General features: G+C 41.8%; 1 protein-coding gene across 2 annotated transcripts in view; it reads right to left on the reverse strand.

Moving 5' to 3' along the window:
- The window catches only part of ENPEP (glutamyl aminopeptidase), a 76,770-nt gene that overhangs the window by 43,619 nt on the left and 15,704 nt on the right, over window positions 1-17,447 (reverse strand). For both annotated transcript variants that reach the window (XM_007530778.3, XM_060186254.1), the window contains 3 exons: window positions 11,751-11,871; window positions 5,058-5,212; window positions 3,764-3,877 (listed from right to left, as the gene is read on the reverse strand). In XM_007530778.3, coding sequence (XP_007530840.1) covers window positions 3,764-3,877; window positions 5,058-5,212; window positions 11,751-11,871 — 390 coding nt within the window. The remainder of the gene's footprint in view (window positions 1-3,763; window positions 3,878-5,057; window positions 5,213-11,750; window positions 11,872-17,447) is intronic.

A 17,447-nucleotide genomic window follows, 5' to 3' on the forward strand; every position in this document is an offset into this window, starting at 1 on the left:
CTCAACACCATCTATGCCAGAGTGATGCTCTAGTTTTAGCTCTCTCTCTCCCTTCCTTCCCCATCTCTCAGTAGTAAATAAATAAGTCTTAAATAAATCTGGTGTATCTAAAATATTTTGGTAAATAGACACACTCCTTTCCTCAGTGGCAAGTAATTTAGCTCTCAGTTTTAATGATACTACCAATTGTGTCATGTTGGAAAGTTATATTACTTCCCTGGCATCAGATTCTCCTCCTTGGGATGAGACTCGGCTAGTGTGGTGATCAAGCTCTCACTGAATAAACATTTATTTAGCTGTCCCTGAAGCACCACAGACCCTAAAGTGATAACCCCTTGAGGACATGAAACGTACTGTATTCTGTTTTGGAGTGATCTCCAGTGTTCAGTGAAGGATGGATGGAATGGGTGGAACCCTTGGTTCAGAAGAATAAATTTTACTTAATAAATGCATGCACAATTGGGACTGTGGTGGTACACCTGGATGAGTACACACATAACCATGCATCAGGATCCAAGTTCAAGCCCCTGATTCCCAACTGAAGGAGGGAAGCCTCATAAGCAGTCAAGTATGGCTGTAGGTGTTTTCTTTCTTTCTTTTTTTAATTTTCCCTTTTGTTGCCCTTGTTGTTTTATTGTTGTAGTTGTTGTTGTTGTTGATGTCATTGTTGTTAGATAGGACAGAGAGAAAACGGAGAGAGGAGGGGAAGACAGAGGGGGAGAGAAAGACAGACACCTGCAGACCTGCTTCACCGCCTGTGAAGCGATTCCCCTGCAGGTGGGGAGCCGGGGGCTCAAAGCGGGATTCTTAAGCCAGCCCTGCGCTTTGCGCCATGTGTATTCGCTTAACCAGCTGTGCTACTGCCCGACACCCAGGTGTTTTCTTTTTCTGTCACTTTCTACCTCCCCCTTCCTCTCTCAACTTCTGTCTGTTCTATTAAAGAAAAAAAAAAGGGGGGGGTGGTCATCAGAAGCAGTGAATTTATTATGCAGGCACCAAGCCCTATAGTGATAATCCTGGTGGAAACAAAATCTAATATGACTAACAAACAAAAAACCCAGCATAATAAATTTTCTGTAATTTAACTGGCCTTTTAAAAGCACTGAAATTAGAATATAAAACAGAATTAAAACACTAACTTTCTGTAATATTTCAATACAGGAAGGACATTGGGTAATTTTATGAAAAATAAAGGATAAAATAAAATTTAATTTATAGTTTAATTCTGATGAAATAGGTCCAACCTTTGTGGAAAGTAGTCAGGAGGACTCTCAGAAGACTAAAAATGAACCTACCCTATGATCCTGCTATTCCTTTCCTGGAGATATATCTTAAGGAACCAAGCACACCCATCCAAAAAGATCTGTGTACACCTATGTTCACAGCAGCACAATTTGTAATAGCCAAAACCTGGAAGCACCCCAGGTGTCCAACAACAGATGAGTGACTGAGAAATTTGTGGTCTATATACGCAATGGAATACTACTCAGCTATTAAAAATGATGAATTCACCTTCTTCACCTCAAATGGACGGAGCCTGAAGGAATCATGTGAAGTGAGATAAGCCAGAAAGAAAGAAAACGATGATCCCAGGAGTCAGGCGGTAGCACAGCAGGTTAAGCACATGTGGTTCAAAGGGCAAGGACCGGCTTAAAGATCCTGGTTTGAGCCCCTGGCTCCCCACCTGCAGGGGAGTTGCTTCATAAGCGGTGAAGCAGATCTGCAGGTGTCTGTCTTTCTCTCCCCCTCTGTCTTCCCCTCCTCTCTCCATTTTCTCTCTGTCCTATCCAACAACGACAACATCAATAACAACAATAATAACTACAACAATAAAACAAGGGCAACAAAAGAGAATAAGTAAATAAATAAATATAACAATTAAAAAAAGAGAGAAGGATGATCCCACTCATGGGCAGAACTCAAAGAGGAGCATAAAGTAAACTTGACCAAGAACAGAAAGGGGAAACATAAAGTCAAAGTTGGACTAGTGTGTTGTACTGCACCAAAGCAAATGACTGGGGAAGTAGGACAGGGAGAGGGATATGGGTTGAGGGTTGGGGGCAGCTTTCCTGTCCTGGTACAAGGTGATGGGCCTAACTAGGGCATGAGTGTTGTGCAGACAACTATCTTGGTGAGATGAGAAAGTTTACCCGTGTGCCAACAACTGTACTGTAAACCATTAGCCTCTCAATAAAAAAGGAAAGAATAAATAAAATTCAGCCAGGGTTATAAAAATAAATAATTACGGGGCCTGGGTGGTGGCACACCTGGCTAAGCACACGTTACAGTGCACAAGGACCCAGGTTCGAGTCCCTGGTCCCCACCTGCAGGGGGAAAGCTTCATGAGTAGTGAAGCAGGGATGCAGGTGTCTCTCTCACTCTCTCTCTCTCTCTTCCACTTCCATCTCAGTTTCTGTCTTTAGCCAATAACTGAGTAAATAAATACATAAATAAATAAATAAAATATATTTTTTTATATAAGGAATTACAAAATCAACCATTGTCCTGATAGATGTATAGTGCTCAAGTAGGGGATGCCTTAGGGGACATCTGAAAATATATGGAGACATTTTTGGTTCCCAAGTGAGCAGGAAGGTGGGGCTGCATCTTGTAGCTACAAGTCAGGGACACAGCCAGGTACCTTTCAGTGCACAGGACAGCCCACACTCCAAGTATCAGCTGGTTTTGTCAATATTTCCATGACAGAGACCAAGTGTTTAATAATCTTAGCAGGGCTGTAGGTGCCTGTCTCTCTGTCTCTCTCCCTCTCTATCTTCCCTCCATCTTTTTCTAATAAAAATTTTGAAATTATTTTTTTTTGTTGTTGTTGTTATTGGAAAGAGACGGCCAGAAATAGAGAGGGAAGGGGGTAATAGGGAGAGAAAGAGAGACACCTGCAACACTGCTTTATAACGCACAAAGCTTACTCCCTACAGGTGGAGATCGGGGACTCAAACCCAGATCCTTGCACATTGCAACATGTGTCCTCCTCCCCTCTCAATTTCTCTGTCTCTACCCAATAAAAAATATAACATAATAATAATAAAACAATAGTAAAAAAAAGAAACTTCACTAAAAGAATCAAACTTGGACATTTCTCAAAGGGTTAGTGCTATAGATACTTTTGTGAACAGAATTGGTATTTTCTTTTTTTTTCTTTTTTCCCCTTCAGGGTTATCACTAGTGCTCAGTGCCTGCACTATGAGTCCATTGCTACTAGAGGCTATTTTTCCTATTTTGTTGCCCTTGTTGTGGTTGATATTGCTGTTATAGCTGTTGTTGTTGGATAAGACAGAGAGAAATTGAGAGGGGAGGGGAAGACAGAAAGGGGGAGAGAAAGACAGACACTTATAGACCACTTGTGAAGTGACCCCCCCCCCCCCGCCCGCATGTGGGGAACCAGGGGCTTGAACTGGGATCCTTATAGCGGTCCTTGGGCTTTGCACCATGTGTGCTTAACCTGTTGCACTACTGCCCAGCCCCCCACAGTTGGTATTTTCTAATTAAACTGTTTTCCTCTTATCTTGGCACACATATTCTTGAGGAATTTGATCCAATATCTTCTCCAATTGTAGAGGTCATTTGCCTCTAAGATCTGAGGCAGGTAGCCAAGTGAGGGGTATGGACTCTACTCTTCCACCGGTCTTCTGAACTCACCACTGCACTTGACCAGGACCCAGGAATGGTGTCACAGTTCAAAGACTACAATCTGCTTTGCATGAACACAAAAGCAATTTGAAGCTTGTGTGTGTATAGGCCTCACCATTTGCCAGTCTTTTTCTGCATGGTCTACTCCCAGGAACTCAAAGAAGGAAGCAAAGCCCTCATTCAGCCACAGGTCTTCCCACCAGTCCATAGTCACTATATTTCCAAACCACTGAAATTAAAAACAATGAAGAGAAATGAGATTCTTTCACTTGTGGTAGGGAGGCCCATAGAAAGTCAATATCTTCATTTGTCCTTGTACATCTGGTCACTGGACTCAGAGCGACAGGTGTTGCACTCAGATTTCTATCAGATTGAGTTTTCCTGATTTTCACAAGTTTTCTTTAGTTCCTTGCCTTTATTTTGGTTTTACTCTATCTGTGTAACAACAAGACCATATTTAATAAAGACCTCACACATGCATTGTTACACTGCTCTCTGGGGCAAACTTTTCCATCCTTTTTTTTTTTTTTTTTTTTTTTTTGCCTCCAGGGTTATTGCTGGGTTCAGTGCCTGCATCATGAATCCCACCGCTCCTGGAGGCCATTTTTTTCTCCTTTTGTTGCCCTTGTTGTTGTAGCCTTGTTGCTGTTCTTATTGTTGTTGATGTCATTCGTTGTTGGATAGGACAGAGAGAAATGGAGAGAGGAGAGTAAGACAGAGAGGGGGAGAGAAAGATAGACACCTGCAGACCTGCTTCACTGCCTGGGAAGTGACTCCTCTGCAGGTGGGGAGCCGGGGGCTCCAACCGGGGTCCTTACGCAGGTCCTTGTGCTTTGCGCCATCCTTTTTATTGTTAGATAGAAAAAGAAATGAGGGGGCCAGGAGAAATAAAGGGAGAGACACCACAGCAGTCTAGAGCTTGTGCACGTTAGAGCATGAACTATGCTGTAGCGTGTGAGCTCCCTCTGGGATTCTGTATCTTGAAATTTTATTTAAAGTAAAATATTGACTAGCATTGAGAAAGATCTTCAAACATGATGTTCTGAATTGAATTTTTTTTTATTTGCTAAGTCATTGTTTCAGTGATTCCTGCGGTCATAAGCCACTTTTATATTCATTTATTTATTTTATTTCACCAGAGCACTGCTCAGCTCTTGGCTGATGGTGGTACAGGGGACTGAACCCTGGGACCTTGAAGTCTCAGGCCTGAGAGTCTTTTGTATAACCATTATGCTGTCTCCCCCACCCCATAAGACACTCTTAAAGAGAAGCTAATATAGACCAGGTAGGTAGCTCAGTGACAGCCCACCAGACTTACACCAGAGCTGAGTAGTCCCCTGGTCTCTTTCTCGCATGTGAAAATAAACAAATCTATTTTGTTAAATAAAAATGATACTAAGGTTCTGTACCTGGTGCACGAGTTCATGAGCAACCACACTGGCTACTCTCTGTTTGTTGGAAGAAGCTGATTCTTGAGGGTCATAGAGCAGGTTGGTTTCTCTGTAGGTGATAAGCCCCCAGTTCTCCATGGCTCCAGTGCCAAAATCTGGAATAGCGATTTTATCTATCCAAAGAGAAAGAGCCCAGTGAGAAACACATTCTTTCCATTTGTTCATAACATATCTTACCAAATTCAGTTCTTTGGATGGGTGTCTTTTAAGAAGGCTAAATATAATTGCTTCGGCGTGGAAAACAATAATCTACTTGTACAAAGTTCTGTCTAAATGTACTCAGTATTTCCATGAAACCTTTCCTGTGGGCTCCAGAGAGCAACATGCCTTTTCCTAGTAGCAGAGGCATACTTGTGGCAGTGCTGTTTCCAGGTCCCCTCTAATTTTAGGCGGTTTGTTCCTCTCTGCACTTCATTTTTATTAGCTGTTTTCTCTCCATGAGTGTCGCTTGGGTAACACAAAACATCTGCTTTGGGGAGATAAATTGAGAGGAGGAATAGAACTGAATTTTCCAAAGAGAAGTTTCCAAGTTCACAGAAAGATATTACTAATCAAGGATACAGGCTATTCAAAATTATACAATTTCACTGTTGTTCCTAATTCTGTGGAGGTAATTTTTTAAAGATAAAGACAGAAAGGCAGAGAAGAGAGGGAGAGAGAGATACAGAGAGACAGAGACATCACAGTGCTTAGGCTTGCTTTAATGTGGTGATGGCTGGGCTTGAATCTGGGTGGTGTACTTGGCAAAGCAACACTCTGTGGAGGGAAATACAATTCTCTACTAACTTTATCACTCACTTATATGTATCAAACCAGTTGGGCTCAGATGTGGACTTGACTATATTCTCTCTAAATTTGCTTCCAGATCCATCAATAAAATGTTGGACTCTTATCAGGATTTTCTTCTTTTTTTAAAGTATATGTATGTATTTATTATTGGGTAGAGACAGAGAGGAATTGAGACAGAGACACACCTGCAGACCTACTTCACCACTCATGAAGCTCTCCCCCTGTAGGTGGGGACCAGGAACTTGAACCTGGGTCCTTGTGCACTGTCATGTGTGTGCTTCACCAGGTGCACCACTACCTGGCCCCACCCATCAAGACTTTCTATGCCTCCCTTTTAGCTTGAGATACTGATTTTTAGACATACAATCTGATAGGAAGAAGCAATGATGAGCACTTTTATGTCAAATCTGCAAACAGGGTACGCTTAGTTTAATTAGTGGACACAGAACAGCTTCTCCCGTTAGCAAACTACAGTGAGATATAGTTTCTTTATTGCCACTTCAAATGAAAATAAAATATATTTTCATCTAAAATGTAAGAATCTTGTAGTGGGCATGTACAGCAGGTTGAAAGTTGAATCTGCAGAAGGCCTTAACAACTAATGGTATTTGTATACTATCCACAGGTTTGGGAACTACTCTCTGCCTTGACCCAGCTTTCTAGTCCTGTTCTCAACTCTGACACCATCTGTCAACACTTTTAGTCAACCTGCTTGTAGCTTTCAGGCTCAGGCAAAAAATTACTAAAGTCATGGACCCTTGGAACACACCTAAAATAGACTTCCTAGCTTCTTCCCACACAAAGACCCCTAATTTCATCTGCTCTCTTCCTACCTTTGTGTTCCTGTTTATTAAACAATTTGTCCTGCTTTATATCTTACTGCTTTTCAGCCACTTTCAAGTTGTAGATGCTACTATGATCCCATCCTGACTCCTCTGGGCTGAGGATCTCACCATTGTGTCCTGGAACCTCAGCTCCCCTGAGCCCTGTCCTACTAGGGAAAGAGAGAAATAGGCTGGCAGTATCAAAGTCCATATCCATCAGAGAAGCAATTAGAGAAGCCAGAACTCTCACCTTCTGCAACCAAAATAATAATAATAATAATAATAATAGGGAAGTTGGGTGGGGGAGATAGCATAATGGTTATGCAAACAGACTCTCATGCCTGAGGCTCCAAAGTGCCAGGCTCTTAAATCCCGCCCCCCCCACACACACACACCATAAGTCAGAGCTAAGCAGTGCTCTGGTGTTTCTCTCCCAGCCCCTGCCCCTCTCTAAAATAATAATAATAATAATAATAATAATAATAATAATAATAATAGAATAGGGAAGCTTCCAGTGGAGGGGATGGGATACAGAACTCTGGTGGTGGGAATTGGGGAAGTGTACCTCAGTTACCTTACAATCTTGCTAATCGTTATTAAATGATAAAAAAAATTTTAAATCACTAATAAAAAATTTTTTTAAATAAGGAAAGAAAATAGCATTTACAAGTGTGAGGCCTTGAGTTTGGTTCCCAGCACCACATATGCCAGAGTGATGCTCTGATTCTCTTTCTTACGTTCTCATTGATAAACACATAAATAAATATTTTTTAAATTTATTTGTTTATTTTTTACAGTCGACAGTAAATGCAGTAGTTTGCACATGCATAACATTTCTCAGTTTCATACACAACAATACAATCCCACTAATAAATATTTTTTTTAAAGCCCCCCTTTTCTTGGTTATGATAAAGATTCTTAAAGCTTTCTGTAAAACTGTGAGAGGTCAAGATTGCCATAGTGGTTTCTTTCCTTTCTTTCTTCTGTTTTTTTGGGTTTTTTTTTTTTTTTTTTGGTATTTTCTTTAATATTTGATTATTTTGGGAGTCGGGCTGTAGCACAGCGGGTTAAGCGCAGGTGTCGCTAAGCTCAAGGACCGGCGTGAGGATCCCGGTTCGAGCCCCCGGCTCTCCACCTGCAGGCAGGTCCCTTCACAGGCGGTGAAGCAGGTCTGCAGGTGTCTGTCTTTCTCTCCCCCTCTCTGTCTTCCCCTCCTCTCTCCATTTCTCTCTGTCCTCTCCAACAACAATGACAGCAATAAAAAAAATATCAAGGGCAACAAAAGGGAATAAATAAGATAAAATAAAAATTAAAAAGTATATATTTGATTATTTTGTCACAAGAATGTCATGTCACTTAAAGAGCACAGAAGTATTTTCTCCAAGGTCTGATATTCCCATAGTGCTGTGGAATGTGGTTTGCATCTAACCCTTGAACAAAAAATGGAATTTTCTGTGGCTTCATTTCTCTGATATGTATCAGCATTACAACTCATTAACTCAAGTCCACTGAATTTAGGCGGTATAGTAGTAGCAGAAGTCTTTTGTTTTTTTCATTGTCACTTGGGTTACCACTGGGAATCATTATCTACATAACAAATCCACTGCTCCCACAGCTTTTTTTTTTTCTTTCTCCTTTTCTTTTTTTGGATAGAGACAGAGAAATTAAGAAGGAAGGGAGGAGACAAAGAGGGGATTGAACCCTAGTCCTTGTGCACGGTAATGTGTGTGTTCTGCTGAGCACGTCAGCAGAAGTCACTTCCAGGCAAAGTCCAAGATGGAGTCAATTTGGAAAGGGTTGACAATGAATATAAAAATATGAAGGAGAAGCAGGGAAGACAAAACAAAGAAAGATAATTCGTGGGGGAGACTGCTGCTTCGCAGGTGATCCTGGATATTATACATGAGACAGAGAGGGGGAAAAAAAAACCTCTGAAGTAATATATTTAGTATTTCTTTTTATCTTTTACAGACTGAGGCAGAGGTAGAGAGTGAAAGACCTAGGGAGCTGGGCAGTGGTGCAAGGCCTTAGTACTAGCACTTAGTACTAAGTGCAAGGACCCACGCAATGACCGGGGTTCGAGGCCTTGCTCCCCACCTGTGGGGGAGGGGGAAAAACTTCAGAAGCACTGAAGTAGAGCTACAGGTGTTTCTCTTTCTCTCTCCTTCTCTATTTCTCCCTTTTTTTTGTCAATTTCTCTCTGTCTCTATCCAATAAAATGGGGAGAAAAAAATGGCTGCCACGGGAGTCGGGCTGTAGCGCAGCGGGTTAAGCGCAGGTGGCGCAAAGCACAAGGACCGGCATAAGGATCCCGGTTCGAACCCCGGCTCCCCACCTGCAGGGAAGTCGCTTCACAGGCGGTGAAGCAGGTCTGCAGGTGTCTCTCTTTCTCTCCCTCTCTCTCTGTCTTCCCCTCCTCTCTCCATTTCTCTCTGTCCTATCCAACAACGACAACAACAATAATAACTACAACAATAAAACAACAAGGGCAACAAAAGGGAATAAATAAATAAAATAAATATTGAAAAAAAAAAAAAGAAAAAAAATGGCTGCCAGGAGCAATAGATTCGTAGAGCTGGCACCAAGCTCCAGCGATTACCCTGGAGGCAAGAAAGAAAGAGAGAGAGTGATATCATAGTGCCAAACTGCCCTTTAATGCCGTGGAGGCCAGGCTCAATCACGGCAAAGCCATGACTCCAGTGTTGGTGTAACATCCTTCTTTCGTTTCCCCTTCTCTAACTGTTGTAAAGGAATCTGAACACCGGAGCTGCTGCCTTTTCTGAAGTGAAAAGGGAGCTTCTCCAAGCTTGCTCTGCGCCAGGCTCATTCCCACCCAGAGAGCTGGCTTTTCAGGTGCTTTCCATGAGCATCCTATCAAAATCAGGGCGGACGCAGAAGCTGAAAAGTCACTTGTCGGTCGGATGGTTTCCTTGCTGGCTTCCTTTCACCCTTGCAGACATCTCTACAAGATCTTTGGTCAGTTCCATTCAACCTTGCTGTTAGAACATTTCTGCTATTGACTGAAAGTGCTGTGTCCGCATCACTTTTCTTTTTTTTTTTTTAATTTTTTTAATATTTATTTTATTTATTTATTCCCTTTTGTTGCCCTGGTTGTTTTTATTGTTGTAGTTATTATTGTTGTTGTCGTTGTTGGATAGGACAGAGAGAAATGGAGAGAGGAGGGGAAGACAGAGAGGAGGAGAGAAAGACAGACACCTGCAGACCTGCTTCACCGCCTGTGAAGCGACTCCCCTGCAGGTGGGGAGCCGGGGTTTGAACCGGGATCCTTATGCTGGTCCTTGTGCTTTGCGCCACCTGCGCTTAACCCGCTGCTCTACTCATCACTTTTCTTAAAACCCTACTTTTAAAGTAAAAATTTAAAAAAATATTTTAATTTATTTAGTGGATAGAGACAGAGATTGAAAGAGAAAGGAGAGATAGAGAGGGAGAGAGAGAGAGACACTGCAGCCCTACTTCAGCTTGTGAAGCTTCCTCCCTGCAGGTAGGGACCGGGGTCTTGAACTGGGGTTCTTGTGCATTGTAACGTGTGTTCTAAGGCATGTGCCATTGCCAAGACCCCTAAATAGCTCTACTTAAAAAAAAAAACTCTTTATTCTGTTAATTGATATGGCAGAGAGAAACTGAGGAGAGGAGAGATAGGGAGAAACAGAGAGATAGCTACAGCACTGCTGAGCTACTCATCAAAGTTCCCCCTTGGAAGTGGGGCCAGGATCTTGAAACTGGGTCCTGTGCGTGAGAACATGTGTGCTCAGCCAGGCACACCACCACCTGGTGGTCCCAGCCCTATTATTTATCTTTATTTTATTGTATTTATTTAAAATCTTTTTCGTCTTCTTTAATTTTTTTATTATTTTATTTTAATGAGAGAGAAAGACCAGAGCACTGCTCAGCTCTGGTTTATGGTGGTGCAGGGGATTGAACCTGGGACCTGGGAGCCTCAGGCATGAGAAACTATCAGCATAACCATTATGCCATCTACTCCTGCCCCAGCCCTATTTTTAAAGGTTTGTTTTATTGGTTCCACATGAGATAAAGACCATGTCACATGACAGAGAGAACTAAAAGCACCACTTTATTCCAGGCAGTACAGGAGATCAAACAGGAAAATTCAGGCATGGAACTCCTCAGCTCTACCAGGTAAGCTATTTCCTGCTTGTTTTAGTTCTATTTTGAAAGAAAACATGAGGGGGTCAGATGGGAGCGCAATGGGTTAAGCGCACATGGCATGAAGCACAAGGACTGGAGTAAAGATCCTGGAGTAAAGATCCTGGTTCTCTATCTTCCCCTCCTCTCTCCATTTCTCTCTGTCCTATCCAATAACAACGACACCAAGAACAACAACAACAATAATAACCACAACAACGTTAAGCAACAAGGGCAACAAAAGGGAAAAAAAATAGTCTCCAGGAGCAGTGGATTCGTGGTGCAGTTGCTGAGCCCCAACAATAACCCTGGAGGCAAAAAAAAAAAAAAACAACAAAAACATGATCCCCTCATATTACCAAAGAACGTTCACAGAAGAGCCCAAAGTGTCCCATTTTAAATGCTGGAGAATTTGAAGTTAATCTTGTGCAACACAGAAAAAACTAGCCGCTTATGTGGCTATGATAGTGCTATGGAATATTAATAAGTAATAACAATTTATTATTAAAGGGGTATCATTTCTGATGTCGTTGCTAGTAGGGAGATACTGTAAGTTCTTGGGGTGGCCACTGATTCTGAGATCAGCTGACCCAGACTGCTAATTCTGGTTCCATTACCACCAGTATCTACAGGCTTGTGTGTACATCACTTGAATCTTTATTTAGAAACAAAATGACATAGATTTCTTAGATAAGAGCAGGGTAGCAGCATCATTCTTGGAGGAGTCCGGAATGGAGTTTAGCACCTAGTCAATAATAGACATCCACAAAAAGATTTGGGGAGGATTCAGAAATAAGAATGATGAAACTGGAAACTTCAGGGGGAAAAACAACAGCAATGTTAAAACAAGGAAGTGAAAAGTAGTCTCACTTACCTAATTTAGGAAGAGCATAATTCATATCGAAGTATTCTTCGAAATAATCGAACACAATTTTGGTTATGTCTGCAGCATACTGGGCAGTGTGACTTTGCTCTTTCTGGACGTATACTTTGAGCTATGAAACAAAACAGAAGGAAATCAGTGAGATTTACTTGTTAGGAGATCAAACACAGAAACTAAGATCCATGATATAATGCAGAGAAGACGCCTTTTGGACTGACCGCAAATCTACTTAGAATTTACTGCTTGTATTCCCTGTTCTTTCTTGTAGGGTGGATCATATTATCCCCTTTTGATAAATTTATCTGCTTTGTTGTGTACCTTTCTATAGAATATTTACCACTGGGATGCAAGACCCAGGTTTTATGAGTAACATATTTTTGGTGCTAAAGCTATTGTAAGCAGATCCTCTCTCTCTCTCATGCCAACAGGAGAAGCAGGAGGAAGGAGAAGAGAAAGACGGAGAAGGCAGAGGAGTCAGAGGAAGAGAAGGAGAAGGTAGAGGAGGACAGGGAGAAGAAAGAGGTGGGGGGCTTTGAAGGTTAATTTGAATCTCAGTTCTGCATAGTCTTGAAAAATAACTTCATCTGTCTGAGATCTATGTGTAAGGAATGGTGAAACCACACAATTCACAGAGAGATTATACCAACCAGAAATAATCAAAGACACGGTGACTGGCATGACACTCAACAGATTTTTTAATGTTATTACTTATCTTCCACTTACAGCCTCTGTGGAAGATGCTAAGCCTTTATAAACTGAAAATGGAAGTACCATATTATCCAATACCACTCCTAGATATTTATTCAGAGATATGAAAACACTAATTCAAAGAATGTTTACAATAGTGTGTTCACAGAAGCTTTATTCATGACAGCCTAAACATGGAATCAGCCCAAATGCCCATTAATATATCAACTTCTGGATAAAGATGTTGTGGTAGGAGTCCAGTGGTGGTGCACCGGGTTAAACGCACATGGTGCAAAAGCACAAGGACCGGTGCAAGGATCCTGGTTTGAGCCCCCGGCTCCCCACTTGCACAGAGGTCTTTTCACAAGCAGTGAAGCTGGTCTGCAGGTGTCTATCTTTCTCTCTCCCTCTCTATCTTCCCCTCCCCTTTCAATTTCTCTTTTTCCTATCCAACAACAACAATAACAAAACGGAAAAAATGGCCACCAGAATCAGTGGATTTGTAGTGAAGGCATGGGGCCCCAGCGATAACCCTGGAGGCAAAAAAAAAAAAAAAAAAAATGATGTTGTGGTGCATCTATTCAAGAGAATACTACTCAGCTATTTAAGAAGACAAATCTGTGCTTTTTATAACAATGTAGATGGACCTCATCAGTGTCTAAGACACTGTTATTAATAAATATTTTAAAGTTGCATAAAGCATGGTAAGGGCAGGTATAGCATGATTAATTCTAATCACTTGGTTATCAAAGGAAAATAAGACGTAACTCATTTGGTTCTAGAGATAATAATGATAATTAACTAATGTCAGTTTAAGCTCATTTTAAAACTACAAGGAACCTTTCCTCTTCTCTTTATAATCCATATTTCTCCTTGTCCTGAAACCTCTGGGATTTGGCTTGTATGTCACTTATTTATTTATTTATTTATTTATTTTGCCTCCAGGGTTATTGCTGGGGCTTGGTGCCTGCACTACAAATCCACTGCTCCTGGAGGCCATTTTTTCCATTTTGTTGCCCAGGTTGTTGTTACTGCTTTTGTTGTTGTTGGATAGGACAGAGAGAAATTGAGAGAGGAGGGGAGACAGAGAGGGGGAGAGAAAGACACTGCAGACCTGCTTCACCACTTGAGAAGCGACATCCCTGCAGGTGAGGAGCTGGGGGCTTGAACCGAGATCCTTCCACCAGTCCTTGTGCTTCACATTATGGGTGCTTAACCTGGTACACTACCACTGGGCCATCTCTACAGTTTTCTTTATCATCACTTCCTTAAATACTGATTAACCTTTGAAGCTTTCCTGATCTATACTTCCTTAGATGTGAGTGATACCCACCTATCTTTTTTTTTTAATTCTTTTTAAAAATATTTATTCCCTTTTGTTGCCCTTGTTTTATTGTTGTTGTTATTATTTATTATTGATGTCGTCATTGTTGGATAGGGCAGAGAGAAATGGAGAGAGGAGGGGAAGACAGAGAAGTGGAGAGAAAGATAGACACCTGCAGACCTGCTTCACCGCCTGTGAAGTGACTCCCCTGCAGGTGGGGAACCGGGGTTCGAACCGGGATCCTTATGCCAGTCCTTGTGCTTTGCACCACCTGCGCTTAGCAATGAGCCTGGAAAGACCACGTGAACAGAGAAGAATCAGCTCCCACTAGCCAGCCAGCCACCACACTGCTATCACCCAGTGCAGGGGCTGAGTTTATGTGGGCAGCTTCCCACACCAATCCAACTGCATAGATGTAGCCCCCCCACATGCAGGTATTTCCTGTGCTTTGTCTCTTTTAGGTGATGATTATGTTCTAGATGGGTTTTTCTTTTCTCCTACATAGAGTAGAAATAGGAGAGATTTTTAAAAGTTTAAAAAGTAAAAAAATAAATAAGTAAATAAAAACCTGTCCTACCACAGAATTCCATGTTATTTCTGCTCATTCTGTTTATTTATTTTTTTACATTTTATTTATTTATTAATGAGAAAGATAGGAGGAGAGAGAGAGAGAGAGAAAACCAGACATGTGCTGCCAGGGATTGAACTCAGAACCTCATGCTTGAAAGTCCAATGCTTTATCCACTGTGCCACTTCCCAGACCACCTCATTTTCTGTTTATAGTTTGGCAAATCAAAATAAAGAATAAGGACCAATAGTAATTTTTTTAAAAAGAGGCCAGATGGTGGCACACCTGGTTGAGTGCCCACATTACAGTGTGCAAGGACCTGGGTTCAAGCCCCTGGATCCCACCTGCAGGGGGAAGCTTCACAAGTAGTAAAATAGGGCTGCAGGCGTCTCTATATCTCTCTCCTTCTCTATCTTCCCTTCCCCGCTCAAATTCTCTCTGTCTCCATCCAATAATAATAATAATAATAAATTTAAACATTTGAAAAAAAAAAGAATAAGAATCAGTCATCATCATCTGTGACTTCCTTAAATCACCTATAGTCCTTAAGTAGATTCCCTCAGGGAATCCGAAGAGCCCTTACTTCAGAATAGCCCTTTTACTAAATGAATTTTTTAAGATTAGCAAAATGTTCTAAAAATCTAAAGGTCGACCTCTGACAGCCTAAGTGCCAGAATCATTCTGTGGTTCTTTCTCCCTCTCTCCTCCACTCTCTCAGTAGTCAGAGAATAAATTAAAAAAATGATATTCTCATGTTCCCTGACTGCTCTGAACGCACAAAACATCTGATGTAATGTGAAAATGGAAAACCCACAAGAGGTAGCAGGGCTTTAAGCAATACAGACATCCTGACTTCCCTGGGCAGATGACCTCACCAATGAGTCCCAGAACCTCCCCTCTCCAGATCCTTACCCCACTAGGGGAAGAGACAGAAACAGGCTGGTGGTGTGAATCTCCCTGCAAACACCCATGTCCAGTGGAGAAGTAATTACAGAAGCCAGGCGTTCCACCTTCTGCACCCCATAATGAATTTTGATTCATACTCCCAGAGGGATAAATAATAGGGAAGCTTCCAATAGAGGGGATGGGATATGGGCCTCTGGTGGAGGGAACTGTGTGGAACTGTACTCCTGTTATCTTACAATCTTGTTAATTACTATTAAATCATTAATAAAAACAAGCAAACAAACAAGCAAAAAAAAAAAAAAAAAAAAAAAAAACTACAAAGCAGTGGCCAGGAACTGAAACTTACCGGGTTCATGTTTCATAAGGAACTAATGAGAAACAGGCTTCTGGGGCCCGAATCAGGACATGCTCTGGACAGTGTTTTTAAAGCTCTAATTCCTGCCCCATCTGAATGCTTTCTTACCACATTTCTGCTTTCATTTCACTTGGTGGCCATCCTCGCTAAGTGAATCTGAGTGTAATATGTGAAGGTTATGGATGTAAATGCTTAATTCTGCTGGCTTTTCAGTTGAGCATTCCCTTTTGTTTCCTTTTTCTGTTCATTTCTGGGGTTTTCTCTTTTATGTTCACTGTCCTCCTTGGATGTCTGCTCAGCTGCAGGACTAGCAAGATGGTCTGGGAGTGCTTGGGTATTGTGCTCAGGTAGGCTGGATCTCCTATAATTCTCTCTGGATTGAGAAATTAATGCCCAAGTGGTAGAATGTATTCTGAGCTGACATTCACACTGGCTGCCTCTAAGCTTTTCCCATAAGGTTCTGCTCATGCATGGAAGGAAACAGGCCCAGGACTATACAGGAGTGGGGGACTCCCTCTGCCTGGCTTCTGGAACTGGGTGGAGTTGGACCACCTGCCAGCTTCACTTTCACTGACTACCCAGCGTCTCTGGGAAGCGTCCCAAGGCAGTCTGGCTCATTCTCCTTGCAAACAGATGATCAGAAAGTAATAAAATGTCACACTATTCTCTTCCTTTCCCACCCAAATGACATAAACTTCCCCAGTGTTGAGAGAATTTTAAAACACTCAGCTTTGCTAGAAGAATCATTGAAGAGATATTTACCACTGAAAGGACATCAGGGGGATCTTTTGCCAAACTGTTTGTGACATTTCAATTTATATATTGGAGAGAGACAGAGAGAAACTGGAAGAGGAGGAGGAGATAGAGAAGGAAAGATTCAGAGAGACACATACAGTCCTGCTTCACCACTCATGAAGCTTCTCCCTGCAGGTGGGGGCGGGGACCAGGGGCTTGAACCTATGTCCTTGAGCACTGTCATGTGGGTGCTCAACCTGGTGTGCCACTGCCTGGCCCCAGTGATTCTCTTTTCCACCTAGTATTACCTATTAGCTATAGGTAATGCTCTTCACCAAGACAGAAGGGCACAGCAAAGGGACAATAGGAGTCAGGCAAGTTAGCAGGGTACACAGATATGGAGCCCGCCAGAAACCTAGGTTAAGGACATCTTAGTCTCCGCCCCTACTATGCCAAAGAAAGGCAACTGTTACCATTCAGGTACTAGTGCTCCTGAATTGTAGGAGCCAATCCCCTTTTTTCAGTGACTGATGAAGATGCAAACACATTTTCAGAATGTGACATTTCAGAAGACTTAGCTGGAACAGTACTTGAAAACGATCTAGAATTTGCATCTCTTCTTGCCAGGTGAGTTATGTTGACAAAATGACAACTCATTAGGTTCTTAGTTCTCTCATCTGTAAGTGTGATGCGTCCTTCCTTACCAAATTACATTGCAAAGAGTAAGAAGTTCATATATATACATACAAGGCTATATATATATATATATACCTTATATCTGCACACACTTATATCTGCACACACAGAGTCTAAACACTAAACAAGTGTGGCATAAATAGAAATGGGGGGATAGGTAGTGGCATACCTCATTGAGTGCACTGTCTCTCTCTCTCTCTCTATCTCCCCATTCTTGATTTCTGACTGTCTCTATCCAGTAAGTAAAGATAATTTTTTAATGGGGAGTTTTTTTAACAGGGAGTTCCAAACTGAGAAAAATAATTAGATGAAAGTATTTGGATGTTCAAACGGTAAGGATCTGAGTTGGCCCTCTTGATTTTAAAAAAGATGCTGGGAGTTGGGTGGTAGAGTAGCGGGTTAAGCGCATGTGGCATG

Source organism: Erinaceus europaeus, chromosome 2, assembly GCF_950295315.1.
Source record: "Erinaceus europaeus chromosome 2, mEriEur2.1, whole genome shotgun sequence".
NCBI classification, from domain to species: domain Eukaryota; kingdom Metazoa; phylum Chordata; class Mammalia; order Eulipotyphla; family Erinaceidae; genus Erinaceus; species Erinaceus europaeus.